This window comes from Schistocerca serialis, chromosome 1 (genome assembly GCF_023864345.2).
Source record: "Schistocerca serialis cubense isolate TAMUIC-IGC-003099 chromosome 1, iqSchSeri2.2, whole genome shotgun sequence".
In the NCBI taxonomy this organism is placed as follows: domain Eukaryota; kingdom Metazoa; phylum Arthropoda; class Insecta; order Orthoptera; family Acrididae; genus Schistocerca; species Schistocerca serialis.
Window position 1 is genome coordinate 374858225 of NC_064638.1, and position 18171 is coordinate 374876395.

At 43.6% G+C, this 18171-nt stretch overlaps 1 protein-coding gene across 1 annotated transcript in view; it reads left to right on the forward strand.

The window, feature by feature from the left end:
* The window catches only part of LOC126470876 (chitinase-like protein Idgf4), a 43642-nt gene that overhangs the window by 9298 nt on the left and 16173 nt on the right, over positions 1-18171 (forward strand). The window contains exon 2 of the mRNA XM_050098895.1: positions 13924-14162. Within this exon, the coding sequence (XP_049954852.1) occupies positions 13924-14162 (239 nt within the window). The remainder of the gene's footprint in view (positions 1-13923; positions 14163-18171) is intronic.

The window sequence follows — 18171 nt, forward strand, 5'->3', positions numbered from 1 at the left end:
GGGGACGCGACATTGACACATGCGCGAATAAAACGGCAATGACTACTGCAGTTCATCAAATCCATCAATTCCACCTGCATACCTTCACTGAGTAATTTAAAAATGCGTGCGGTTAAAGGCGCTGCAGTCTGGAACCGCGAGACCGCTACGGTCGCAGGTTCGAATCCTGCCTCGGGCATGGATGTTTGTGATGTCCTTCGGTTAGTTAGGTTTAACTAGTTCTAAGTTCTAGGGGACTAATGACCTCAGCAGTTGAGTCCCATAGTGCTCAGAGCCATTTGAACCATTTTTTTGAGGTCGCTCAGTTACAGCGGCGATGTTAGAGGGATGTACGTACCCTGCTAGCATCGGAATTCTACTCTTGTCCTCGTTACATTCTATACTCACTTTTGGCAATACAGAATGCCGCTTCATAGAAAATCTTTACAATCAACTACGAGTTTGCTGCGAAGATACTCATCTGACCACCATTCACGGGAGCAAGGAGGAAGACGGTCGAAAACTATGTACACTTCGATGTTCTCTGACATTCACATGCCCGTTCCAGTCCATAACAAATAAAGAATTTCTAATTATTACTTAAACAGTGTAACTAATATTCAGTACTGTAATAAAACTATGACTTTTCGCTATTGCTGTCAGTAAAACTCATTAAGGTAACCAATGATAGCAACATAATTTTCACAAGCTGCGACATTGTCGCGAAAATACTGCGACCCGTATATGTAATCAGTTTCCTTTAATTTACGTCTGTGGTCACAAACTTAAAAGTTTGTGACCATAGACGTACATTAAAGGAAACCGTAACATAATTTGTCATTGCTTCTTAGACAGCTCAACACAAAATTAAAATAACACCGTTCAGATAATGACACCTCTAAAAGTTTGGAGAGAGAAAATGCTGCATTATAGTGCATGAAAATTTCGACAGAAAGAGTTTGAGATCCACTTCAACAAAATTCAAATAGCTCGGAGCACTATGCGACTTAACTTCTGAGGTCATCTTAACTTCTGAGTTCATCAGTCGCCTAGAACTTAGAACTATTGAACCTGCGACCGTAATGGTCGCTCGGTTCCAGACTGTAGCGCCTAGAACCGCACGGCCACCACGGCCGGCCCACTTCAACAGACGAAATTGTAAGAATGTTTTGTACTATGATATCCCATTCAAATAATACGACGGGAGCGAAAGAAAGGCTCACTTGTATTGAAAGTTACATGACTGTCACACAGAATCACTCAGAAATTCGGATGTGATAATATCACTGGTACTAGTCAGTTCTATGTCTAGTCATGTTCCAGTATGTGGATGCAACAGACGTTTCATAATGTCAGTCCCTGTTTTGCGCTCTTCGCAACCCTTCTCCAGCATGCCCATTTGTTTCTGCTTGTTCGCTGTCTGCTGATCTGTTAACATATCGTCCAAGATTCTTCATATCCAAGGACCCATACGTCTTAGAAAGTTGCAGTGTAGTAGTTCGACAGTCACTTTACTTTATTTATGTTGAGTTGAGCTGTAGAGTTCGGAAATCGCTGTTGATGCGTTGTTGGGTGATTGGTTGCATTATGATTTGGCGAATTTTCAATCTCTCGTCACTTGCGGAAATCGTAGGTTGTTTGCTTGAATTGGGGGAGGGGGCCAGACGGCGAGGTCATCAGTCCAATCAAGTTCCGGAAGGATGGGGAAGGAAGTCGGTTGTGCCCTTTCAAAGGAACCATCCCAGCATTTGACGGAAGCGATTTAGCGAAATCACAGAGAACCTAAATCACGATGGCCGGACGTGGCTTTTGAAGTGTCGTCCTCCTGAAAGCGAGTCCAGTGTGCTAACCAATGCGCCACCTCGCTCGGTTTGGAGAAATCTTACTTCGGATATAAACTGGAAATAAGTGCGGAAATCTGTTTCCGATCGTTCGCTTAACAATGGTGATGCACAAGATACGCTTTTCATCCCAGTAATAAAACAATGTTTCACTATATCGAAACAGGCATTGCGGCGGCGAGGTTCCTTATGTCCCTTTACGACGAACCTGCACATACCTGTGAACATTGTCTCAGCAGATCATCAGTAGGGAAGCCGAGCGAAACCTACTGTACTTGGACGTGAACCGGGCTGCAATTAAAGTCACTAATCTACGTTTCGGGAGAAAGTTTTCACACGAAATGAAAGGTTGGAAATTTTGTCCTTAATTAACATATTCTGAAACTTAGGTGAACAAGTATCACTGCCAAGCCCGTGCTAGTCTTAACACTGTCACTCACAATCCCTTTCTCTCACGTTAGCAAGTTTATGGTGTTGCATTTCCCGAAAACGTAATAGCTACAAAAATACGGATTGTTTTTGATGAGAATGCTCGCCAAATATTAAGTTTGTCGGTACCTAATGCAGTCACAGTTTTTAGTTACCGACCTGCTCAATACGTCATGCGGCATTTATGTCTTTTCTCGTCACAAAATTCACTTAAAAATTCCGAAATTTCTACACACCCATTGGAATAATTATACCGTCACTTTACAACACTTTTGATATATGAAACACTGCTAGATCCGGCAACTTATCATTTCCATCGGAACTACTACTACACACGTCCGAACTGCTTCATGGCTAGGCTCCGACTCCTCTCTAGAATACTCTAAGTCTTATCTACCAGCAGAGAAAGGCGCGCGAAAAATATTGCTTTACCATTGGTCAGTTCACTCAACAGCCAATAGCAAAACAACATTCTCCCGCGTGAGTTCGCGCTTTTCATCAATAACCAATCGCAAAATGGTAAACCTAACGACTGCACTTTTTCCCGACGCAATTATCTAATATGCTGAAGTTTTGTTCATGCATAAAGTTATTTACTATTGATATTATTACCTGAATTAACTTTCCCTTTACCATAAACTAACTTTACAAATCTATTCTAGAAAAATCCCCTTTGTCCACATCCATAGTTCTTCGAAATGTTCCCACACTAAATCCCACTACATAACTCGTTAAACAATTATCTTCATATTAACCTTAAACCACACTCACGAATCATTCATATTGCTAAAACACATTTATAACATTTTGCATACTCAAAAAGACATAATAACACTTTATGAAAATACTAGAACAGTTTATGAAAAACATTCTATTACGTTAGTGCACTCTAGTGGGCACAATCGAAACTAAATCACAGTCCCCTATCCAGTACTGTCCTCTATCGGCTGATACATAAACTACGTGCGCGTCCAGTTTCGCGTCATCATCTGTCACTATCCATCTCTGAGACACATCTCCCACTTAACCGCCTTCAAGGTAGGATCGGTATACGGCGCTACGCCTCAGCATGATTAGAAACAAAGCTAATGATCATATCTGTAGATGCATGCGAGGGGGGGGGGGGATTACTTCATTTCAAATAAAGAGGTAATAAATCTGCAGAGAAGTTTATTACATTCGTGTTCTAAGGAGTTGCAGCAACAGTTACAAGAACGACATGAGCCACCAGCTGGGACCTCATAATGTTAGTGTGGTTACCAGACAGCTGACGAGCGTGGTACATTCTTTCCGTGACGCCGCCTTTGCAAGCTGCTGGCGCAGGATGACATCAGCCGTGCGTCCTTCCTGTAAGTCAGCGGCTGACAGAGCAGCGGCTGCGTGAGAATGGAGAACAGTGTTGGCTCACTGGCTACTGGCTAACGTTGCGCAACGCGGCGGCCAACGTCAACGGGGGACTCACCTGTTGTGAAGTGGCTATCGGAACATCTGCTAACCAGTCCGTGTCAACAGATCGCAATAAGACACAGTTGTGCTAGCAGCTATTATCACAGGGTTGCTATATACATGTTACTAAAATGAACAAAAGGACCGCTGATCTAGTGTAAGCAATTCCAGCAACAAGTCGAGACTCCTCACAATTCCCATAATGTGATTCGAACGTGGAAGTTAGTACAAATATTGCACTGCATTCCTTCGTTAACATACTAGGACTGCAACGCCAGCAGTACAAACTTGCTGTAACTGTTTTAGTATTTCATCTGCTGAGCATTTCACTTTAAGTCGAGTCCATCATTACGGAGGTGTGTAATTACTGTATGAGCTAAGTACGCTGGACAAAAATTTGCTCACCCCCAGGAGACATCACGCTATCTCTGCCTGCAGCCTTAATAACAGCCACAATGTGGCTAGGAAAAAAATCCACAAGTTCTTTTAGATACGTCGTACCCAGCTCAAGCCGTTCATTAACGGGATTGTTGTTGTTGTGGTCTTCAGTCCGTACGCCATTTTTTTTTGTTTCTTTTATTGCCTGCTGAAGGTACGGACTGGATAACTCCCTTCTCAACAACTGCTTGTCTTTCATCCCCCTAGAATACTATAAATGCCTTTGGTATCTGTACATGTTGTAAGTAGCCTTTCCCTCCCTTCTGCCTTCAGAAGTCCAATCTACGTTGTCAATAACTTTCTCTAAGCCTACAAATGTGGGATCAAAATCGGAAAATTTAACAGGTCTATCGAGGTGCGATAGGGTGCCCTAGTATTCGTCAAACCAGGAAACTATGCGTGCAGCGATGTGAAGCCGGCTGATGTCATCTTGGAAGACGGGAGTGTCCAGCGTATATTTATCCTACTGCCCATTAAAATTGCTACACCACGAAGAAATGCAGATGATAAACGGGTATTCATTGGACAAATATATTATACTAGAACTGACATATGACTACATTATCACGCAATTTGGGTGCATTCATCCTGAGAAATCAGTACCCAGAACAACCACCTCTGGCCGTAATAACGGCCTTGATACGCCAGCACCTTGAATCAGAGCTTGGATGGCGTGTACAGGTACAGCTACCCATGCAGCTTCAACACGATACCACAGTTCATGATGGGTAGTGACTGGCGTATTGTGACGAGCCAGTGGCTCGGGCCACCATTGACCAGACGTTTTCAATTGGTGAGAGATCTGGAGAATGTGCCGGCCAGGGCAGCAGCCGAACATTTTCTGTATCCAGAAAGGCCCGTACAGGACCTGCAACATGCGGTCGTGCATTATCCTACTGAAATGTAGGGTTTCACAGGGATCGAATGAAGGGTAGAGCCACGGGTCGTAACACATCTGAAATGTAACGTCCACTGTTCAAAGTGCCGTCAATGCGAACAAGAGGTGACCGAGACGTGTAACCAATGGCACCCCATACCACCACGCCGGGTGATACGCCAGTATGGCGATGACGACTACACGCTTCCAATGTGCGTTCACCGCGATGACGCCAAACACGGGTGCGACCATCAAGATGCTGTAAACAGAACCTGGAGTCATCCGAAGAAATGACGTTTTGCCATTCGTGCACCCAGGTTCGTCGTTGAGTACACCATCGCAGGCGCTCCTATCTGTGATGCAGCGTCAAGGGTAACCGCAGCCATGGTCTCCGAGCTGATTGTCTATGCTGCTGCAAACGTCGTCGAACTGTTCGTGCAGATGATTGTTGTCTTGCAAACGTCCTCATCTGTTGACTCAGGGATCGAGACGTGGCTGCACGATCCGTTACAGCCATGCGGATAAGATGCATGTCATCTCGACTGCTAGTGATGCGAGGCCGTTGGGATCCAGCACGGCGTTCCGTATTACCCTCCTGAACCCACTGATTCCATATTCTGCTAACAGTCATTGGATCTCGACCAACGCGAGCAGCAATGTCGCGATACGATAAACCGCAATCGCGATAGGCTACAATCCGACCATTATCAAAGTCGGAAACGTGATGGTACGCAATTCTCCTCCTTAAACGAGGCATCACAACAACGTTTCACCAGGCAACGCCGGTCAACGGCTGTTTGTGTATGAGAAATCGGTTGGAAACTTTCCTGATGTCAGCACGTTGTAGGTGTCGCCACCGTGCCAACTTTGTGTGAATGCTCTGAAAAGCTAATCATTTGCATGTCACAGCATCTTCTTCCTGTCCGTTAAATTTCGCGTCATCTTCGTGGTGTAGCAATTTTAATGTATAGTAGTGTATTTTAAAGATGCAGAGAAAAGGACAACCACTGATCACCAAGAATATTGAAATAAACGTCTTGGTACATGCTGACAGTGAGTGGGCCTAAGTCATGGTAGTAGGAATACCCACAGAACATCTCAGAACCACCTCCAGCCTTAGCGAACCCCGCGCATACTGCTGTTTAATCGCCTCTTTGGGTCGTCGCTGTTCTCGACTTCCTCCATCATTTGAGGAGAGGTAAAATAGCGACTAGACGAACGACACTGCACACCTAGCTTTGGGAAATCTAGGACTATGGAACCTGCCCGTTGCCTTCATCCATGGTTCGCAGGATATCATGTGACAAGAGGGCAAGCCGAGTTTCACGCGAGCGATGATTTTCATCTGAAGGTAATTTATTAGATTGTAACTCAAATTATATTCAAGAATTCTGCAGCATACCGATGATATTGGTCTGTAATTTTCTTGTACCCTTTTTATTATACAGCGCTCAGGCCTTCATAAGCCTGTAACACGTGTGCTATGCATATGATCCTATGTAACTGTACTTTTCTCTCCAGATATCTTGCGACAGTAGCTGGGTAGTTAATTCTTTTGATCAGCTGTAATTTTTAGCGTCACAAGTAAGTCTACGAGCAGTGCATCCGGTACTGCGGGCAGTACATTTCTTTGAGTCAGAACACAGTCATCTGTCATCAAAAGTCGAATTAGTATGCTTACAATTAGCAGTCACTGGCGTATCCCCTATTGTTCGCTTTTTAGTATATTTATATTGGTTCGCGCATTATGCAGATTGCACCCACATGTGCTTTTTTGAAAGGATGAATTCTACCAGGGAGAATCCTGTCACATTAAAGTTTTCTGTGGCATGTTGTACGTTTTCAGAGCCTAACAATTCATGTGCGTCGTAGACTGAGTTCAATTTGATCACAACCTAAGGTGAGGTAGTTACATGTAATGGCGCTGTATATAACAATTCTTCTTTGTGAAAGGTAATTATCGAGGGTCATGTCAAGTCAAACACGCAGCAACTGAGCATAAACTTCCAAGAATTCACTATGAGCATAACCACAGCTTCCTTACAACTGTTTTCAACAGCAAGTACCGTGAATGAATGCAACAAGACACACAACACGTCCCACTGTCATTCGCACTGCTGTGCATTTATTATTAGTACGACAGAGATACAAAGATAAATGGAAGTAAGAATTCAAACGGGATACAATTACTCCGTGGTTTCCCTTGGCTCAGATAAACAGAGCGAACATTCTACACTAGTCCTGCGGAGTGGAGCGCTGAGAGTGACCAGCTCGGAGCCAAGGGGGCCAAGGTATTGTTTCCAGCTTGAGGAGGACGACCTTGGGAACATTTGTGACCGGCGCCAAACCGCAGCTGCTGCCAACTGTGGTGAGAAATTGACGGTTCGTTGCATTGTCTGCATTTCCCGGTGTCCACTGTGTTCACCTGTCATAATGGTGAAAGGTATAAAGATAGATAAAACGACAGAAAATGTCTCGCGCCGCTGGGCATCTAGTTTACGCAGTCGAGTTTACGATTAGGGACAGTGGCGGCATTTGGCGCCGGCGCCGTCGGTGACAGCTGACCTCGCAAAAAGTTGTTCAGGTTGTTAAAAATTTTTGCTATTTAGTTATCCGTCTTTATTTCCGTACGAGTGTAGTAGAATTTATCTAGGGTCGTCTTGCAACATTACGAAAGTCAAGTCCCTATTACACTATACACCTAAGGTGCACACCTATTTCAGCAGCGTCCCAGGCGTACATGTTTGGAACTACAGACGAAGTCAAAACAGTGGTGATGCAGTGGTTAACAAGTCAGGCGGCAGACTTCTATGAGGAGAGTATTCAAAAACTGGTACAACGTTATGACAAGTGCCTCAACATTGACGGAAATTATGCAGAAAAGTAGATTAAGGTACAGGCTTTCATGTAAAAATAAAATTATTGAGATATTTTAGAGCGTCTTTTTTTAATTTCAAAACGGTAATTACTTCAAAAACACGCCTCGTATGATGGACCTAGAAGTCTCTTAAGTGGACACCTGGACTTTATAGCCGTAAGATATGCTTCAGATTGTCCAGTGGTAATCAATATTATTCTTTCACATTCTTCGTTACACTTACGGGTAATAAAATTACTTGAATCAATAGGGAACAAATATTAGGCGTGTTTTTACTGTAAAGGATCTAGGCTTCTACCTCTGATGCTAGTACCGAGTTACAGGGGAGTGTGTCTTACTGTTTGACATTCCTTCGTACATTTGGATGGAACTTAATACTAGCCAATGAGTTGTGAGCGGATAACCGTAACGTATTAGCCGGATCTCGAATGTCTGCTTTCTGTTGGCGGAGCTTCATGGAGCCATGGCCCCTCATAATTATGGCTCAGTTTAAAAGAGTTGTAAAATTGTCTTGGGTAGTAGCGCAGTTGTATGAGTTTCGTCTGAGATTTCGTATTCCTAAAGAATTTCGCTACTGTGCAGGCCGGTGTTTTTCTGAAACGCTAGCGCATTGGAATAATAACAAATGTCTTAGTTCCCTGACGTCCAGATTGAAATTTTCAGATTTATTTTTATTACATCGCAGGAGTGTGGTCTATGAGTGTAAACTCGGCGTGTATGCCTGTTGGCAACGGCAAAGGTGCGCAGGATCCCGCTTTGCGGTGACAGCAAATTCATCAGGTCTCTCTGCCACAATGACCCACATTCCTGAATGCTGCAATTCCCCCAAATTAGTGTCCACGTGGCCGGACAGGATTTAGAGTGACATTCGACATGAATACAGATTTACAGCCTTGCTCCCAGGTCACACAGCGCTCGTTCTCTCTAACAAGTAAGAAAAACGTACGTCACTGCTTGACCTCGCACTGAAGAACAGCGGTCGTGTCGCTGGTGAAGGGCAGCTTCAGAGAAGTAGGAGTTCTGAGAAGTGTAGCGCCTAATAGGTGGAGGCGGCTCCACTGGAAGGTCGAGAGTGGCGCTTATTATTCCATATGAGAGGGGAACGGAATGCCTATCCTGTGTAGCAGCCGAGGAAAACGGGGAGCAACTGTGAAAGGCAGCCAGCCCGAACATGACGAGAACGTGTTGTTCTCTCGTTGCTGGTAGGAGGCGTGCAGGGTAATCTGCAAGTGCACAATGCAGGTCGTGGAAAGATAAGCTAGAATCTCATTGCAGTTTGTACAGCCACTGCTGTTCCATTACATCAGCCTTACCCTAACTGCACGGTAGCAATATTGTCTGCTTCTGTAGTATTGTGAATTTTTCAGTGTGTAGTGTGATTTAATACCCTCAAAACAACCATAAAAGTCATGAGCCACGTTAAGAAGCTGGAGTAATTGCAGTTCCATCAATGAAATAGACTCACTTAACCGACTCGACGAAACAATAAGCTACAAGCCATGAGTCACGTTAAGAAGCTGGAGCAATTGCAGTTTCACCAACGAAAATATTGATGAAACAATAAATACTATAAGTTGTTGTTTCAATAGCTGTTACAATCAATCACAAGGCCAAGACCTTTTTTTTATTATTTCCATTTTTGACGCTCATTTTCAGATATCACGTTTTATTGTTAAGGCATTTATAACTCATTACTCAGTATTAACTAAATAAAAGAAAGAGAAAATGACGAGTTTATTGTCCTATCGCCGACGGTTCTGCTAGAGACGGATGGCAAGACCGAGCGAGGTAGCACATTGGTGAGCACACTGGACTCGCATTCGGGAGGACGATAGTTCGAATCCTTCTCGAGCCATCCTGGTTGAGATTTTCCATAACTTTTCTAAATCGCTCCAGCAATGCCGGGATGGTTCCTTTGAAAGCGCACCGTCGATTTCCTTGCCCTTCACACATTCCAAGCGTGTGCTCCGTATCTTATGTCATCGATGTCGGCTGGACGTGAAAAAGTAGCCTTCCTTCCCTCCGTCAGACGGGAAAAGAAGTTAGCTATGTCCGTTTCAAGCAACCATTTGTCTCAGTCTCTTTAGGAAAACCATAAAAAATCAAAATCGGTATAGCCAAACAGGTATCTGATCCCAGCTCGTGGCGAACGTCTATTTTTTTATCTGATGATTAGTGTACGCCGAAACAAGCAACGTAATTTGAATGAAAGAAGCTGAAGGTGCGATCTAGGCGGGTATTGTATCGTCAGCAGGATGCTAATCAACGAAGACCTGATTACAGATGTTTCATCAATTAGTAGGCATTCGTGACCATCTCTTAAAGTGTGAAGCCGACAAAGGTGAGTCTTCGACGAAGCCTATCCTCTTTTTAAAGAGTTCTGGGATAAAATTCTGTATGAGGCAATTGCGGCTTCCTTGAATATTTGCTCCCCCGTAAACTTGTCACGAATAGCTCCCGTTTGATTGCTGGCGGAAGTGCAGCAGTCTGCAGTCTTTCTTTTTTCCATATCATGAACTTATTCTACGACTTCTAGTGTGTTGCCTTCATTCGGCTATGTTTACAGCGCTTCTGTGACCACATTTATTTCGTTAACAACATTAACAAACGATCTTCAGTGAGGTTTGAGAGTCTCCACCCAGTTCGGTTGCAATTTGTGCAAGTGTTCATCATTTCACATGAAAATATTTAATAACATCCAACAAGTATTTTTTTAACCGTTTTGTACGCTCACTTGTTATTGGCCTTTCGGAGTGGCAATCAAAAACCATTGTATGCCCATCATATATTCAACAAAAGCATTATTGGAATGGTGCTTACCAACAATGACTTGCTTCAACAAAATTTTCTATTATAAAAGTTTTCTTGGGTAATGAAATTGCCCTCGTAATAATGCCTGAAGTTAGATATTTAAGATGTCTAGTAATTAAATGCAATTTACTTTCTTTTCGGTGTTTTGTTGGGTCATTCTTGGTCTGTATCTGTATATAGAAGGTGAACAGTTTGGATCGGAAAGACCCTACCGTCGAAAGTCGATCAGTGTGTGTATAGGAAAATCTACAGATGCACACCACTACGTACGTACACACACTAGCCGAGAAAAATTATTCTACTCTAGGTTAAACCCTTTAAAAGGAGTATCTTTATAAATTGGGCAGCAATAAGAACAGCTGGCCAGTGTCCATTGACACCCAGCCCAAAGCAGCTCACCAAAACGTCTGTACAGTGTGTGTAGAAATATGTTTGTAGGTTGCTTAGTACATTCAATTTGGGTGTCACAAGCAAGCCATTTATTTTCACCAGGGCAGAAGGTCAGGTACTGAGTGTGAATATGTGGACGAAAAACGAATAGTCCACACTGAGAGGTCTAACCCATTTAATGCACCATTACGACCGTGCAGAAAACGTCATGCAGCAAATTATGTTCTGTGTTTGTGGGGAGACTGTTAAATGTAGAGAAAATTACAACAAACACTCTGAATTGGGTATATACTGTCAGTTCCACAAGAAAGTGTACACCGTTATCTGTATGAAAAAAAGACAGTGTTATATATATACGTTTACATGAAAATAGATGTTGCCATGATCGGTTACAGCTTCGCACATTTTTGGCACACTTTTCACGAGATCTCTATATCGTCCTGATTTTATACGACATCTGCTTCAAAGTATACACTGGCTCTCCTTTAAGTTTCATCTTAATATACGACCAAACATTTTCGATCGGATTTCCATCCGGAGACATTGCAGGCAAATCCAACGTGGACGTCCCATTGTCTTGTTTCCACGCTGCACAGAGACGGCTGCGATGTTTTGGATCATTATCCTCTTGAGGCACCCAGCTTGCCTCGTTCGAAACAAATACCTTCTTAACGGACCTCAGATGGCATTTTTGATAAACACTGCACATTTTGTCAGGACTCACCAATTTTGCAATCATTTGAAACTGCAACCGATGAAACGAAACATTTAAATCTCACACTGTTTATGTACAAACACTGTGCAAAAGCGCACTGAGTACAGATTCGAGATCACTAACAGGGATGTCGCGGCGGACATTACATCTAACATTGTGGCGTACACTTTCTTGTGGGATTGACTGTATTAAGGTACCAATTATTTACGTACATGTACTTATACCCGTAACAACATTATATACAGAGTGATTCAAAAAGAATACAACTTTAAAAATGTCTATTTAATGAAAGAAACATAATATAACCTTCTGTTATACATCATTACAAAGAGTATTTAAAAAGGTTTTTTTTCACTCAAAAACAAGTTCAGAGATGTTCAATATGGCCCCCTCCAGACACTCGAGCAATATCAACCCGATTCTCCAACTCGTTCCACACTCTCTGTAGCATATCAGGCGTAACAGTTTGGATAGCTGCTGTTATTTCTCGTTTCAAATCATCAATGGTGGCTGGGAGAGGTGGCCGAAACACCATATCCTTAACATACCCCCATAAGAAAAAATCGCAGGGGGTAAGATCAGGGCTTCTTGGAGGCCAGTGATGAAGTGGTGGTGGTTGTTAGTGTTTAACGTCCCGTCGACAACGAGGTCATTAGAGACGGAGCGCAAGCTCGGGTTAGGGAAGGATTGGGAAGGAAATCGGCCGTGCCCTTTCAAAGGAACCATCCCGGCATTTGCCTGAAACGATTTAGGGAAATCACGGAAAACCTAAATCAGGATGGCTGGAGACCCAGTGATGAAGTGCTCTGTCACGTGCTGCCTGGCAGCCGATCCATCGCCTCGGGTAGTTGACGTTCAGGTAGTTACGGACAGATAAGTGCCAATGTGGTGGCGCTCCATCCTGCTGAAATATGAATTGTTGTGCTTCTTGTTCGAGCTGAGGGAGCAGCCAATTCTCTAACATCTCCAGATACTGTAGTCCAGTTACAGTAGCACCTTCGAAGAAAAAGGGACCAAACTTTATTGGCTGAAATGGCACAGAAAACGTTCACCTTAGGCGAGTCACGTTCATACTGAGTTGTTTCCCGCGGATTCTCAGTGCCCCATATACAGACATTGTGACGGTTGACTTTTCCGTTAGTGTGGAAAGTTGCTTCATCACTAAACACAATCTTTGAAACGAAAGATTCATCTGTTTCCTTTTGAGCAAGGATAAAATCACAGAAATCGATTCTTTTAATCGTATCAGCTGCAGACAGTGCTTGAACCAATTTCAGACGATAAGGTTTCATAACTAACCTTATTCGTAGGACTCTCCATACAGTTGATTGTGGAATTTGCAGCTCCCTGCTAGCTCTGCGAGTCGATTTTCCTGGGCTGCGAACAAATGCTTGCTGGATGCGTGCTACATTTTCATCACTCGTTCTCGGCCGTCCAGAACTTTTCCCTTTGCACAAACACCTATTCTCTGTAAACTGTTTATACCAACGTTTAATACACCACCTATCAGGAGGTTTAACACCATACTTCGTTCGAAATGCACGCTGAACAACTGTCGTCGATTCACTTCTGCCGTACTCAATAACACAAAAAGCTTTCTGTTGAGCGGTCGCCATCTTAGCATCAACTGACGCTGACGCCTAGTCAACAGCGCCTCAAGCGAACAAATGTACAACTAAATGAAACTTTATAGCTCCCTTATTTCGCCGACAGATAGTGCTTAGCTCTGCCTTTTGTCGTTGCAGAGTTTTAAATTCCTAAAATTGTGGTATTCTTTTTGAATCACCCTGTATATGAAAAGGATAGACTGCTATTCATCATATTGCGGAGATGCTGAGTCACAGATAGGCGCAAGTCACACACACATGACCACAGCCCTGTGTGTGTGTGTGTGTGTGTGTGTGTGTGTGTTGTTCCTATGTTTGTTCTGTTGACACGTTTATCACAAATACGTACTATGGATAAACTAATTAAGTAATAAGACCTCTGAGGACCGACACCTCACGTGAATGGCCCATTAGCGGAACTAAACTGATGAGATGTATAAACTGAAGTACGTCGCTCCTGTGTCAACTAGCGTGTATTCGGTGCGCTCATACGCAGGCGACGTCTGTTGCAGAGTCGAGCCGCATTCTGCTGTCGCAGATCGAGCCCAGTTTCTCGTACTGCACGCACCTGGTCGTGGGCTACGCCACGATCAACACGGAGACGTACAAGGCGGTGCCGCCGAGCGAAGACGAGCACACCACGTACACCAACATCGTGGCGCTCAGGAGGCGCTTCCCCAGCCTCAAGATCCTGCTGTCGATCGGCGGAGGCGCCGCGGACACCGACAGCAGGGAGAAGTTCTTCGAGCTGGTCAGTTGACACGTGGAGCGCTTTCACACATTGCTGCGTTCAAGCATTAACAAAGCGTTACACTAAAAGCCCTTGGTAACTATCAAACTTGTTTGTCATATTCGATGCTTCATATCCGCGACTGTGTCAAACAACCGCACACACGTGCTGGCCAAGTTTGTCACATTTGACCTCACTTTTGAAGCAGCTGTCTCGCTGTGCATATCGTGTGGTAAATTATTTTGAGATTAGTGGAAATAGCTAGCAATAAGCCAAACCCGGGTTTAATATCCGGTCAGCCGGCCGGTGTGGCCGTGCGATTCTAGGCGCTTCAGTCTGGAACCGCGTGACCGCTACGGTCGCAGGTTCGAATCCTGCCTTGGGCATGGATGTGTGTGATGTCCTTAGGTTAGTTAGGTTTAAGTAGTTCTAAGTTCTAGGGGACTGATGACCACAGATGTTAAGTCCCATAGTGCTCAGAGCCATTTGAACCATTTGCAAATCCGGTCAAGTCGAAGATTGTCTCCGCTCAATGACTGGGTATTTTATTGTCTTAACGTTCGTATCGTCGTGATTGACATTCCATTAATGAGGTGACTGTGTGGGCACTACCCGAAATCCAATAAATTCAAAAAAAATACGAGGGTTGAAACTTTAATAGCGGCAACTATTTATTTAGAGCTCGTACAAAATAGATACGTGTTTCAAAGTTTTACTGACCTTCAAAGTAGTCACCAGCATTGTGTATAACCCGTTGCCAGCGATGTGGAAGTCGTAGGATACTCTTCGCAGTGCCAGTTGTGTTCGAGCGGCGCGGTCTATTGGTTCAAATGGCTCTGAGCACTATGGGACTTAACATCTATGGTTATCAGTCCCCTAGAACTTAGAACTACTTAAACCTAACTAACCTAAGGACATCACACAACACCCAGTCATCACGAGGCAGAGAAAATCCCTGACCCCGCCGGGAATCGAACCCGGGAACCCGGGCACGGGAACGCGGTCTATTGCCCGACGAATCTGTAGCAGTTCTGAAGCGAATGCCCAGAAGTGTTCCCTTCAGTTTAGAAATCGAGTTGAACTCACGAGGGCTTAAGTCAGGGGAGTGCAGTAGGTGGTATAGCTCTTAGCAGCCCCATCAGTCAAACAAATCAATAACAGCTTGCACTGTACGTGCTTGAACATTGTCCTTCAAAATGATGGGCAGCTCCTACAAAAAGTGTCATCACTTCTGTCTCTGTGCTGTTCATTTTTGGAACACAAACTACCACCAGCTTTCTAAATCACCTTGAAGGTAAAATTGGAAAGATTCGAGCTTATACGGATGTCTGCCAACAACCATTCTTCCCACGCCCCATTTGTAAGTGGTGCACGAAGTATTCTCCACCACCCATCATTAGGTGGTATGTGAGGTACAGATGTAGATCTACGTCGCGATGTTCTAACTGAGTGTTGCCATCAATTCAGCCCAAAAATCCACAGTGGCAAAGAATCAAATTTCTACTATTTGTCTCTATAAGGTGGCAGTCTATACATGCTAACAAAAATCTAAACATACACTGCAAAAATTGGGTGGCATTAGAACATAAATGTGGCAACACAATTTAAAATCACAAGTTTCATTTCTTAACACTGAATATTTACGGTAAATGTACTTAACTTTCTTACTAGTTGTATGCTTGGCATTTGAGTCCTATACCTAAAATGACTGAACGTTAATAACTGTGCTGTCACTCGGCAGCCCGTGATTTAGTCACTATGGCTGAAAGTAATTTGCAGGCACATGACGTTAACTGTTACCATTGCTCCCTTAAATAAAGACTCCCACGTCGAAACATTAGTCATTGTAGAACTTCGTAACTGTCTGTAGAAGAGATGGGACTGTAGGAGTCTCAGAATGAGGCTGCCAAAACAGTGGTCCATAGTGTAATCTGTCACAGAGATGTGGCGCAACTAACGGGTGTCCCTGTTGGGGGAGTGATCTCAACCTGTGTCCGTATTCTGTGGAATCAAATGTAGTTCCCAATTGAGAGCCATCTCTGTGGCATGTGGCAACACTATCAGCGGATGGATATGATTTGCTGACGAACATTTTGCTGAAGCAGAAGATAGTCCCTTTCGGCGAGATGCTGCTACTCCGAAATTAGGCGGCACATGGCAAGTGATGTGTGTGTGTGTGGGGGTGGGGGGGGGGGGGGTGGCAGAGTCTCGTGGTACTGCTGTGTACTTCTTGAGCTATGTACACAGCAATGTGTATGATATAGCGTCCTATCCATATGAGCTCTGTACAGATGGACATCCGAAAAAGCTAGAACAGGACAAGGCCAAGGAAGCGACGCAGAAGTAACCACCAGCAGCGTAAATGACTGTTGCAACATTGCAGATTATAACTGTTTTTAGTAGTATTTTGATAGATGGTGAGATGGTGTAAACTACAAGGCGAAACCTGCAAACAATAATCCATACAATGATCTGGTACAGAATATGACTGCCATAATTTGAATGTTCCTGTGGACTCCGCACAGTTGAAATGACCTCTAAATATCAGACACAGCGCAGCAGTCGTCCATTGGGCCCATTGACCTTAATAGCACACGTGGGCGCTACCCGTCATTAAGTACTTGAGCATTCGCCTCTGGCCTTGCAAGTAACGACGTTGACAGACGATCCGCAGCACGGGCAGGTCACTACATAACACCACATGGCTCTCATTGAGTCATGTGTCATTCTTTTGTTACTCTCGAGCACGACATAGCGCGAAGAGTTACCTCCGCTTTACTTTCTGCGCAAAACTTGTTCGTACCAACCTGAGTTAAGAGGCAGTGTAGTCGAATGTAAACTCTACAAAAATCCATAAAAAACACTAGTACTGCAATTTGATTCTGGTATTATAAATGAGATTTCTTTAGTTGTTCCAAGTCATATTTAAGTGAAAACGTTTAGTAAGTGATAAACGATCTTTATTTTTAACAGCTCCACCGACGACAGGCTACATTTCGTGGCAGACGAGCCACTAGTAAGTTTGTGCAAAGCACAGTGCATGCTATATTATGAACAAAGCATACGCCATGATCAGAAACCACCTATATCTGTCAGTACAGGGAGGAATGATTGTCCAGGGAGATCAGACAGAGTGTTCTGTATGGTAATAACATTGTACTTCTCTGCCTTCTCTCAAGAGGATCGGACCCAAACCGTTCCGCGTAACTCGAATTGTGGTCCCTATCATGTGTTTAACCCATCATTGCTTACCCACCGTTACGGTTTCTTCTAGCAAAGACCTACGTAAATGTACGCAGAAAATTGTCAAAAATATGGTTCCTCAGTAGAAAAGCATATGCTCCGCTCCAGTTTGCGGTTTAGAAAAGATGAAGGGTTAATTTTACAGAACACGCCAATAAGAAATGATGAGATACGCTTTAGAGCTCATCAATGTTTTTTACTTCGAAACTTATGGAAAATGGAAAATTTAAGTCTCTCTCAGCGAATAAAATATTCAATCAACTCTCGAGATTGAAGCCTGGTGACTTCTTCGACAATCGCCGATAATTTGAAAGTACACAGCTTGTCAATTTCCTTAGCGCCACCATGCAACCAACGTCAGAATTCATCGATATTGAATATCAATTACGTACAAATGACGTTCTCTCTGTTCCTCTGTTTTCTGACCAAGGAGAGTGCAGCATTCCAAGCAGAATTTAAGCAAACAACTGCATCTGCATTACAAGGTTACTTGCTAACTTTAATCTCAACTCCTCGTTAATAGCACTATCCCAGTAGATAGAAGTCCATTCTGCGTTTTTATATTCATTAGAATGACCGGTGGCAAAGCAATGTTTTACAATAGCCTATTAGCTCACTTGTTGTAATTATGTGTGATACTTATGCAAGATTTGCTTTTATAAGCCTTTTTATGATGATGATGATGTCCCATACTCTGTAAAAGAGCGTAGGGGACGATGCGGGAGACCCGCACCTTATGAAGCAGCGATTTCATATTGGTCCATATTCATGTTCGCTATCTAAAAAC